The sequence below is a fragment of the Nymphaea colorata genome, chromosome 2 (genome assembly GCF_008831285.2).
Source record: "Nymphaea colorata isolate Beijing-Zhang1983 chromosome 2, ASM883128v2, whole genome shotgun sequence".
In the NCBI taxonomy this organism is placed as follows: Eukaryota; Viridiplantae; Streptophyta; class Magnoliopsida; order Nymphaeales; family Nymphaeaceae; genus Nymphaea; species Nymphaea colorata.
This window is the reverse complement of record NC_045139.1, coordinates 31,675,083-31,687,082: the sequence shown is the minus strand read 5'-3', so window position 1 is coordinate 31,687,082 and position 12,000 is coordinate 31,675,083. Positions and strand designations below refer to the sequence as shown.

Below are 12,000 nucleotides of genomic sequence, written 5' to 3'. Positions count from 1 at the left end.
ATAAAGGCTATATCTGACCGGACTTTGAACTGCTTAGTGTTTACATCCCTAGGTAGTTACAGGGGCCTTGGTAACGGAGACATCATTGACAGCTGCGGGAATGAAGATAAAGCTGGTCTTTCCATTTATTTCAACTAAGCACCCCAAATATGAAATTAGTACCATTAACAGGAGGTGTAGCTTTCTTATACGTAGATGGCTTCCATGGGGGCCGAAATTGTTCATTCTCCAACTGGGCACAGTTCCTGACTTCTTTGCAGAAACTTGGCCAGAAACAAAACAAACCAAAGGAAAGAACAGTTGAAGCGAAGAAGAAGAAAGGAAGATGAGGAAGAGAGAGAGAGAGAGAGAGAGGTTGTCGAAACTATAACAACAAGGGTCCAAGCCAAACACAGGGCGCTCTAAGTCAGGACTCAAGAACCCTTAAAGGCAGAAGAATCAATGCCATTTGCAGCATTGTTCCATTGCGTGAGGCGTGCGTTGGATTGAAGCAGAACATAAACACGGTTATAAAAAACATGCTTCGGCTTCTTTTATTCTTACTGTTTTATTGTTCTGCTTCCTTTATTCTTATGTTTTATTATTCTTTGGGAGTAAAACTGCGATATAAGTGATCCTAAATATTCATTTTTTTTTTCTTTCCTGAATTTTTGAAATGAGTGAAAGGTAAACTGAAGGCTAACCTTCTTGAGAGCAGCTTAAAACTCCTTAGATCCACCTCCCCAACTCAAGACTGTTTCCACAAGTAACCATCCTTGTGAGAATTGAGGCATAGGTTACAGCAATACAGCTAGGTTCGCCCCATTATGAGAATCCTGTTGGTACCAACATCAAACATGAAAATCTACACCAAGGATGTACTAGAAATAAATTGAAACGGGACTTAATTTGCAGACAATATGCTTAAGATGTCAGAAATTGCTCCACATTCAAAAAGAGTCCAGATGATTCTGGGCAGAAGAATAAACGTTCATAAAGTTAATGAAACCAACAATAGCAAAGATCACCTTTCGGTTGTGGATCAGGAAACTTGACATAGAGGAGATAGCTGGCTTATATGCCTATTAGATCTCAATCTGCGGAGGTTTGAATCGAACGCATTGCCCTAAGCCGCTGAATTAGTAGCTTCACATACCTTGGTGATGGTGATCATGTACCCATTTGAGCAAAACAAGTTGCAGGGCAACTCTCCTTTGGCAGATGACTTTGAAGTATTCTACATATATAGTATGGATCATGGACATACTCTTCCAGTTATCTGCCAACAGAGAGAAGCCCTGCAATTAGTTTGCTCACACAACCGAGCTGCTACACAAAGAGAACCCACCCACTGGTTGGTATATAAACCCTCTTCACCTTCAACCTTTGTAGAGAGAGAGAGAGAGAAAGAGAGAGGATAATGGCATATGCTGGGGGGTTATACCATGGATATCCTTATCTTCCTTTGATCTTTAGCAGAGCCGAGTCGCTGTTTTCAAGTCGAAGGGGTCGCCACCAAAGTGCTTATTCTCTTGACCATTAATGCGTACGATCACTTTCTTTCTTTTGGCGATGTAGCCGGCCGTCAATCTCTTCTGTTCATTTTGTCTACTTTAAGGGCCTCAGTCTCCTGCGTGTTTACTCTCAGGACATGGGTAGAAGAAGAAAAGGTGAGAATGGAGATGGGGAAGAGATGCAAAGGCATGAATGGACGTGTGCGACAACATGTAGAATCGCCTCGATAGGAACCCGCACCAGCATATCCTTGTCATATTCTCAACTCTCTAGGGACGCTCTCTTATATATATATATACACACTCTTGGCATTCTACTATTTATGATTGTCTAGCTGGTCCGGTCATATTTCTGCCGGTATTATAAGTTTTACTTGATGAACTTAAAAAGTTCCAAGTCTGTACAGGTCTAAAAAGAATGATCAATATTTGATACAAAGATTGAATTTTGTAATTAAGATTAAAATCAATGCGTTTAAAGTGTTTTAAATTTCTTGAGGATATGTCGACAATTTTTTAAGACTTAGAACAGGCTTTAGCCTTTTGAGTTCATCAATGAAATTGGATTTCAAAAAATCAGCTGGTTCAATTAGCCGGACATTGTGTATAGGATGGTAAAAGGTAGTGAATATACTGTTCTCTCTCTCTCTTTTGTACTTGATCCACTTGGTGCCATGCATCTCTTAAGCAATGTGCTCTTCAAGCCGCCGGTAGGCTCAAGTTCCTTTTCTATACAAAACTCCATCACGAAGTTGGAGGTGTTTGTATTTTTCTTTAATTTTGGTTACGATCTACCAATTGTTAATTCCACTGCTGGGCCAACAGCAATGGCTTGCCTTCAGCGCTCCATCTGGTAAATTACATAATGCTTTAATAGTTGCATACGGCCACACAGACTCCACCCAATTCAATGCATCCATTAGCTAAAGCTATATATTTACATACATTTATATATAGATAAATCAAAATCAACCACCTATGTCTATGGCTGGATGGTTATTTTTTTTTGTTATTTTGTGTCACTGAAAACTATCACAGAAGGTGCAATTGTGATGTCTAGTTACTTGGCCACGGTTTTTAACGAAGGAATGCTTTTGCGGCAGTTTTAATGATACTAAACAAAAGAATAGCCATTCGGCTACAAGGTAGCCAGCTGATTTCAATTTATATATATATATATATATATATATATATATATATATATATATGTGAGTGTGCGCGTGTGCGTAGCTGGATTTTTTATTTAGTCACTACCATGTGTTTTTTATTATAGCGGGAAGGAAGTTGCTTTTGAAGATTTAGAAGTACCTGCCTCTCTCTCTCTCTCTCTCTCTATATATATATATATATATATATATATATATATATATATATATATATATATATATATATATATATACACACACATACGCACTCTCTCTCTCTCTCTCCCTTTTTTTTTTCCAAAGCTACAGTAATTGTTATTAAACAGAATTTGATTTGAATCACATCCGTGCTGTTTAAATTCTAAAAAAGAAATGTGAAAAGAAAGAAATTTGCGAAATTAATATGACCCATGCACTCCCCTACCATGAAGAGGGTCCGATCACATTAAAGAGGTAATTTTTGGCTCATTTATTATTCCTAAATGAAAACAGTTGTTTCCTTTAACTAGCTAAAAAAGGGTATGACACAGAAAAATCAAATTTGAAATCATATTAAAATGAAAGTAGATGTTTTTCAGCATTGAATTAACATTTAATTAAACCTGAGACCCTGTCCCTCGGCTTCCAAAGTTGAGTTGTGTTTCGGCTTGCACAGAGAGTTGATGCTCACAAAACTTGAATCGCGGGTCTAGTAGTTGAAGCCCACTAGAGGGTAGTGGGATGCTTATATTCCTTTCTGAAATGGGGACATTCCCTTGTTCCCCTTAATGAAATCTCCGAGAAGGTCAGCATGAGATTTGATGCCATAGAGTGGGTCATATCCTTCTCGCTATACAGCTTTTTTGGTAGCCAGACTGAGTTGAAGGATATGGTGCTGGGCTCCATGGTGTGGGCTTCATTAGATGCACTTGGTCCCCAACCAATTAGCAATCTTTTGAGAATGATCATGATGTGAGAATTCATGCAACATATTCAATCTCTTACTCTGTACACCAGGTCCAAGTCCAATACGATTCACTCCAGTTTTCTTTACTTGGTCCAATTAATTGGATCCAGTTTCAAGTCAATACTTGGATATGAGAGAGAGAGAGAGAGAGAGAGAGAGAGAGAGACTACTGCACTCAAGCACTGGAACTTATTCCTTTCCTAAGTTCAGATTTCAGAGTTAGTACTGCAACCAGTGACCTATCATGTCAAAATTTTCCCAGTATTCTTCTCTATATGTATTGTCTAGTTGATCGTGCTTTTGTGCCTTAGGCATCTAACATTCTTTATTATAATCTGGCCCGGCCCTTGGCATTTGCGTTAACTTGGCTTTGCCATTTTGTGTTCAGTTCCCTTTCTCATACTTCGGAGTCGTTCCTGCTTTTCAAGCATAGAACAGACAAGCTACAAACGCATCATATTTTTATTTTTCAAAAACTCCTTCACAGTACAAAATACAACTGGAAAAGAAGAATACATTTCCTTCAATTTTTCTTATTGAAGGCATCTTCAACTGAAACATTCACTAAACTCGGTAATGTATTTCTAGTTGCTCCCATGCATACCAAGCCTTTCTCTCTCAATCTTCAGCCCCATGTATCTGTATTGTAAGAACAAGCTACATGTTAATGAATGGTTTATTATATGCATGCATACATATATGTATGTTATGTATGTTAATAGAGAGAGAGAGAGATTTTACCTTCCAAGCATCATAACTGTGGCCTGCGGATTTGTACCAGGTGAAGCATTGAAAGTTGAGCCATCGATGACTCTAAGAGCATCAACTCCAAGGACTTTGTAGTCATGGTCGACAACCCTACCCACTTGGCATCCTCCATGGTAGTGCCAGATGGTCATGACAGTGTCCTTACAGTACTGCTCCATGGAGGAGGAGTCGTTGGCCTGCTTGGGAATGAGGTTGACAGGGAAGTTGACGGTCATGTTTATCATCTGCCCCACTGTGATGTATGGATACCTGAACTTCTGAAAGGCTTTGGAATCTACCATTCTGGTTATAGTGTTCAATCCATCCACGCATCTTTTCAGATCCTCAGGCTCCTTGAAGTAGTTGAAAGTGACTCTTGGGTTGCTGTCAGGGTTTCTGTCTTTCAGCTCAAGATGTCCTGTGGATAGAGGGCCCAGGATCTTCTCGAGAATGAAGCCGCCCCTGAAGTCGGAGTCCTGCAAGCTCTCCATGGCTTCCACGGCCTTGGCTATGGCTTCTGGCGTTCTTTCCTTGGGTGGGACTATGCCCAACTGACCTGTCTGCAAGAATCAATGTTAATTTGTCATAAATGTATTTCCTGCTGCCTGCCAGGATCAAGAGAATTTGTTACAAGTGTTTTTGCTGCATGCAGAGTTAGTAGTTCATTGAGAGAGGGAGCTTGATGGAGAAATTAAAGAGAGAGGGAAGTCCCAATTACATTTCCTTTTCATTAAAATGATGAGAAGACCTGAATCACCTGATTGCTGAGGAAGAGAGGGGAAGCGGATGGGAGAGAGGAGGTGGAAGGTGAAAGAGAGAGAGAGAGAGAGAGAGAGGGAGAGAAATGAGAGAAGAAGGGAAAACTGGGGAAGAGAGGGGGAGTGGATGCCAGAGAGGAGGTGGATGACGAAAGAGAGAGAGAGAAATGAGAGAAGAAGGGAAAAGAGAAAGAGGTGGGGAGGGCAGAACCAGATCTTTCCATTCCTATTTCCTAATATATAAAAGGGAGAAAGAATTGAATAATGTTGGCCAAGATCGTATGCGTCTTGCCCACTATCAGTTAACTTTTCTTCATAAAAAATTATCTAATCATCATTGACAGGTGATTCTGCCTGTTCAGAGTTATCCAGCCATTTAACCACAGTTGTTCCAGCCAACAGCCAACATGATGATGGCTAAGAAAAAAACAAGAAAACAGCAATCTCATATAAGGTCGCCTTCAACAAATGGGCATAAGTTGACATCAATCAAGCAGATAGTAGTTGTATCCATTCGATGTTTTATAATCTTAAAGAATTCAGTATAGAAAGCGATTTACTATCCATGCGATATTTTATAATATTAAAGAATTCAGTATAGAAAGCGAATGCGCGCCCGCACATACACACACATACCTTAGGAGAGAACATGCCAAAGTCCCTTCTAGGTGTGCCCGAGGAGGCAGAAGGGTAAGCAAAATTGGCGCCACTAGCAGCTTCAATGTAGCTTCCGAAGTGAGTGATGCCAACCACCTGAATCAGGGAAACCTCCACCGGCAACGGCGACGGGATGTAGATGGCGTTCATGGGGTTGTCGGCCATTCCTTGACCCACCAGCGGCTGATCAACCACCACTCCGATCCCCTGGGACTTCAGACTCTGTGCTCGACCGATGCCACTGAGCATTAGCAGCTGTGGGCTGCCAATGGCTCCTGCGGACAAGATGATCTCATTTTGGGTCCCATCATTGAGATACGCCCGGTGCAGGGTCCCCTTTGAGTCCCTAAACACCACTCCGTGAGCTACGGGCCTTCCCTTCCCTAAAAACCAAAGAAGGAATGACCGCCGTGACTATTTTTAATACTTTTTACTCATTATTTCTTGTAAAATCTGCGCACGAAAGTTATATCTACCACCAAAACATCACAGATTTATATAAAAATGACATTATTTTAAGTCAGAAAGTGAGATTTTTGTAGAAGTTTGATAACCAACGGCCATAATTTTTTTTACTTATAAAAATGATTCCATATGTCCAAAACGTATGATTTTTTTTGTGTGTTGACCTTTATAGTTTTAAATATGGAAAAACTCTAAATTTCCATCCATTTTTCTTTCCACTCCCACATCCTACAAACGGAACATTTTGCAGAAATATAAGTAAATTCCCCAAGATAAATGTTCTTGTTCTTCTCCTGAAATTTTAAAAATAAAGCTTGTCTTAAAAGCTCTTAGAAAACCTCTACATTTCAAAATTTTGAAAGGAATACTATGGCTCTGCTAATTCTGCCTTTGTTTCGGAAAGATGGCGCCTCTGTTTAGGAAAGATGGCATCCCTATCTTCAATTTTTAGTTCGTTTTCCTGGTTCATTATATGGAAAAACTGAAAGAATGGGAGTGATCTGCCATCTTCTTCTCTCGATCACAGAACAAGGAGGAGAGAAAATGAGGCAGTTGCAATTCTTCTTTGTTACTACCTTTAGTTCTGAACAGTATGCGGGAAACAGTAGCATGCAGCAGAACGGTGAGGCCGCTGGGGTTGGCATACTCGAGCAAGTTGGCAGCGGTGTGCCGGCGGCCGTCCTTGTCGAAGATGGTGCCTCCCACTTTGGTGCCATACAGGTGATCGAAGGTGAAGCCATTGTAAGGCAACACCCCAACTTCCAGAAGGGCATCTCTTACAGCAGACTGCCATTGAAGCATGGGGGGCTCGAAGGCCACAATCTTCTCTACCCACTCATAAGATTGGTTCACCAAGGCCCCGTCCCAGCCGACTTGCTCGACGTATTCCCGGCCGGCCCTGGTGTAGAACCCGGCGTTCAGGCAGCTGCCGCCTCCCAGGACTCTGGCTCTGGCGTTTATGACACCATCTTCTGAGATGAACCTCTGGGAAGGCGAGTCGGGGGACAGGTCGGAGAGGGTGTCCCCAAAAGACCCGAGATTTGTTATGTTGGCGTTGCCATATGGGGAGCCTCCTCTTTCTATCAGTAGCACCTTGAACCTCTGAGAAAGGGTCGCTGCTAGTGGGCACCCTGCTGTCCCTCCACCCACGATTATGTAGTCATAGTGGGAGATTGCAGGTGCAGATATCGCCTCTTGCATAAAGGAATAATTGGGAGCTGCGATTTTTCAAGGAAAATGTTAGAAGAAAAGGGAAGATTCACACAAACTGAAAGAAAGCTTTCTGTACACTTCAATTTGTTAAATGGTCTGTTCAGCCTCAGACTCTAGTTTCTGCTGGATTAGAGAAACCTTTAGTTGCATGATCCTTTGATTAAGATGCAGAACTAATTGGTACCTGTAATTGTTGGCTAAATCTCAAACAAGGACATCTTTTGATGATATAAAGCAGAAAATCTAGTTTGCAGAGCAAGATATGTTTCTTGGCGCCGCTTCAGTTGTAAACATATGACAAAATGACGACCTTTTTCAGAAACTGGTTAGTCTAATCCATGGAAATGAGGTTGCCTAATCCAAATTGTCAACTGTAAACTAAAAGAGACACAGAGAAATGACTCAGCTGGCCAATGAGCATGGAGAAACTAGTGCGCAAGAAATATCGAGAAGACAACGAAACGCAGAGATCATTACGCATCTCAGAGAGGCAGAAGCCATGGAAGCAGAGGATCCCGATAAGCGCAGAAAGAATCAATCTCCCCAAGAAAGCCATGGTGAAGAAAGCTTGAAATGGAACAGCCAGAGTGCAGAACGTGATGTTGGTGGTCTGAATTCACCGGCGAGAGGGCCTGGCATTTAAATTGAAGAAGCCAACGGCGGGCTCGGAGCTCAGCTAGCTGAGCATGCAGTTGGGATGGGCCTACTTGAGTGGAAATTCAGTAGCTGGGGCCGGTAGCATTTAAAGATTCTACTCCTAACTCCTTGCTGAAATGCACAAGGTGTGAAACCAGAGAATTAAAGGATAAGCGGCAGGATAATGGAGCACAAACACAACAAGTTATCTCCTCGGTGTCAGATTGAAGATTCAGAGGTGCCCACAAGTTGGTTTACAAGTATTTAATTTTTCTGATCTCTGACAGTAGAATTTAAAGCAGTCTGCTTGGTTGTTTCAATTATTTATGTGCATGCGCTGTAGACCCTCTAACCTACAAAAAAAAACCAAAGATTTTGCTTTTCTTAAGCGGTTTATTAGCAAAATAGCCCCGACCTAATAAATATGTAGCAAAATAATGGTCGCCACCTTGTACCTTGTTTTCGACAAGTAGTTAAGACAATTTCTTCACACACTCTCAAGATTTAAAAGAAGAGGAGAAGAACACAAAGACTTGAGGTGGTTTAGAAAGGTTTTGGACTGTTTGGGTTCCATGAAAACTAGGTTTAAAGAAAACCCAGTTTTAATAAAACCTGGTTTTGTGAAAGGGAGTGAAAAACTGGTCCCCTTTAGCTTATTCAAAACCAGGTTTTGGACGTTTCACCAAAACAAAAAAAAAAAAACAAAGTTTCTAAAATTCATTAAAGAACTTTGTGTTTATAAATCTAGTTTTTACAAAACTGGATTCCAGGAGGGCGTCATCCAACACACGTAATGTTTTTCCACATCCATGGCTGCCTTGAGCCTTCTCTATTTCGAACTAAAATAGTTACTGGAGACACTGGTCCTCTAATTAGACAGGACTCTTAGGGCAATGTCTTAAAAGCAAAAAAATTAAAAATAGTGCCCTTGACCAGCAAATTTCTGAAGTTAAATAAGGAAAGCCCATTAAATTAGGATCATGATTTTCTAACCTACCCTAGGCAGAAACAATCAATAAAAGTTTCTGCCTGGAAGAGAAGGCCACTTGATAAATGGCAACTTTGCTTGGAGACCTTCTGTTGGATCCACAATTTTTAGAAAACACTGGTGATACTGTTGGTAGTCATCATGTCCATGGATTTTAAAATGAAGCAGACCTGCATGCTTTCAAGACGAGGGCGATTAGCAACACAGCGGATCCTGCAGTGAAAGCATTTACTCTACGTTGATTTCTAAAAGAGGGGGAGGGGGTGGTTGAACGACTAATTAAAACCAGGTTTTGGAAGATAAAACCTGGTTTTATCCCAAACCACCATTTCAAGAATGTTTAGGGACATTCCAACTTGGTTTTGCCAAAACCCAGTTTTGGCAAAACTTGGTTTTCATAAAGGGCCGGAACCTGCCTCCCCCAGGTTTTTCAGGCAAAACTGACTTTTGCCTCTAAGTCAAGTTTTTTAGTTGTCATCCAAACATCCAAACCAATTTTTCAAAACTGGGTTTTTAACAAGGTTTTTTAAAAAGTCGGTTTTCACAAAACCAAGTTTTTGGAGGGTGTCATTCAAACACTCCCTAGCTTTTTCTTTTCTTGGACTGAAGCAGAATTTTGGTTCCACCAAAAACACAAAGTGTTCAAGTAGTATTAGCTGCAGTTATTAACACTTCAAACAGGATTGATATGAATTATTAGTATAAAATTGGTTACTAATTAATTTGCAAAGGCACTTATGACATAGAATGAGCCCAGCACGGCCTATTGACATAAGTACATAATGCCTTGTATGTAAATAAAATAATTTCAAAATTTTATTTTTTATTTTTCATAAGTCACCAGTACGATGCCAATAGTTCGTGATGGGCTCATATTTAAGAAATGACATCCAATCAGATTCAAATTTGGATATAAATAAATATCCAACCTGATTTGGATTCATATTCAGATTGGATTTAGTATAACTAAATGTCGTATATCCATGGCCCTTACATTGTGAAAATTGGTCGGATTAGTGACTTTAAAAATCATATTCAGATTGTAAAGTCAGATTTCAGATTCGAATTGATATAACTTTTCTTTCTTCGTATTCCAATCAGAATAGAGGAACATCCAAAATCTTATTATTCTGAACATCCAAACTCTTATATACGGTTAAGAGTATATATATGATTGGAATACGATTAATTGACATCTCGATCGATGCGCCTTGTATGCCAGGAGCTTACAAGCCGCAAGTGAGGAACCAACTGGGGAGTCTTCCTGAGTAGTTGCCATCAATGAAGGCGACTATTAAAATAAAAAGCATGCGAGTTCCGTTTGGGATGTAACTTCTATTATTAATTCGAGATCTGCCTTGATAAAATTGAAAATCCCTCTATTATATATCAACGGCGCCATTGACCTCACTGAATTATATATGGAGATGAAAGCTAAGTTCTACCAAGAGATATTGGCAGATATCATAGCCAAACTTTCGAGCCCGCACGCAGAGTTGAAGGTACAAACAATATTATCATTATGAGTACGCATATGAGCCATATGTCCTCCAATAGTGGAAGCAAAAGTTATAATCAGTTTAAAATAACGTAAAATAAACAATAACAATTATTCAAGTTGGCCAATATCAATAGGAACAGCATTGGGTGCTAAGAGGGCATTTAGGAAAAAACATTATGTGTTTAAGATACATGAGAACATCATATTGTGGGTGAGCGTGAGGGAACCCACCGGATGAGTGAGAGGTCAAAAACCCCTTTGTTTTCAAGGTTTAGATATGCACCAAAACCTGCACAAACTTACGGTTACTCATTTCAACTCGAGAATAGCGGTTGTCATCTTTATATTTTGAAGGAGTAACAAACACGTGATGACCGAGCTCTCGTTTGCTTGCGAACCCCACCAGCTATGCTATGTCTCTTGAAAACATGACAACATCATATTTTTATTTCATAAAACATGATGTAGTTATTTCAAGTATTTGACTGTTGGTTTAATAAAGAACATGTATGATCACATCGTGTTTCCTCGAACAAGAAGATAGTGCTTTAACTTGAAGCCTGCTCTGAGATCTGGGTGATCTTACCACTCGAGCACGCCTTAACTTGGGTGTTCGGCATGCATGCCACCATTTTCAATCCAAGATGCATAGCTTGAAGTCTAAACTGTATATTTTTGTTTTACTTATTTACTTAATTTTGTAGATGGAAGGTGGGATTTGACCAATAAGCCAAAGCATATTCAGCAAAAAAATGCCGTCGTTGGGAAAAATTGATTCAAGGTCAATAACTTTGATGTCATTAATTCCCGCAAAAGCTTATCAGGTGCCTGCTGAACGATTTAGAAGAGTTGGTAATAGCAAATAAAATATTGCTTAATTTGACTCGAAATTAGATACTATAAAACTATATCTAACTTTTTACATATTATTTTCTCAGCAAATCCATCTATTTGAATCTAGATTACAACTAAATGCAGGATTATGTTCAGATTATTGAGATCCTTAGGGCTTGTTTGGCAAATAAAACAGTTTGCAACTGTTGTAAACTGTGTTTTATGAATCTGCTCTGCTCTAATCTTTGGTTCATTTTAAGTTACAATTACATAGTGTTTCGTTCGTCAAACAGCCTTTTAGAAGTTAGTATAGATTCTTTAAAGAAGCTTTGAGTTCACATTATGATCAAACGTAGGATTATCTCCAACATAACCATTGCCTGGGAGCAGGTAGATGTAAGCTATCGTTTTCTTGCAATTAGAAAACTCACTTATATTGCAACAAAGTCACTGTGGCCGCTTTACATTAAAAACAGTAGTAATAATAATAATAATCATGATAGTGTCATCAGTATTGAATGCGGTCTACCTTGTTGTTGTGGACCTTGCATGTGGTTGTGGTGGTGGTTGCTGGCCGTCTTTATTAAAAGTTCTCTTTTTTTGAGGGAATATTGATAC

At 39.8% G+C, this 12,000-nt stretch overlaps 1 protein-coding gene across 1 annotated transcript; it reads right to left on the bottom strand.

Annotated features, from left to right (window-relative positions):
* Window positions 1-4,028: 4,028 nt before the first annotated feature.
* LOC116248692 (protein HOTHEAD) lies at window positions 4,029-8,136 on the bottom strand. Its single transcript, XM_031621623.2, has 5 exons — window positions 7,901-8,136; window positions 6,787-7,428; window positions 5,726-6,129; window positions 4,326-4,891; window positions 4,029-4,223 (listed from the first exon to the last, which is right to left on the bottom strand). Exons 1-5 carry the CDS (start codon window positions 7,977-7,979, stop codon window positions 4,169-4,171), a joined length of 1,746 nt encoding a protein of 581 aa, XP_031477483.1. The 5' UTR covers window positions 7,980-8,136; the 3' UTR covers window positions 4,029-4,168.
* Between the last annotated feature and the right edge of the window lie 3,864 nt (window positions 8,137-12,000).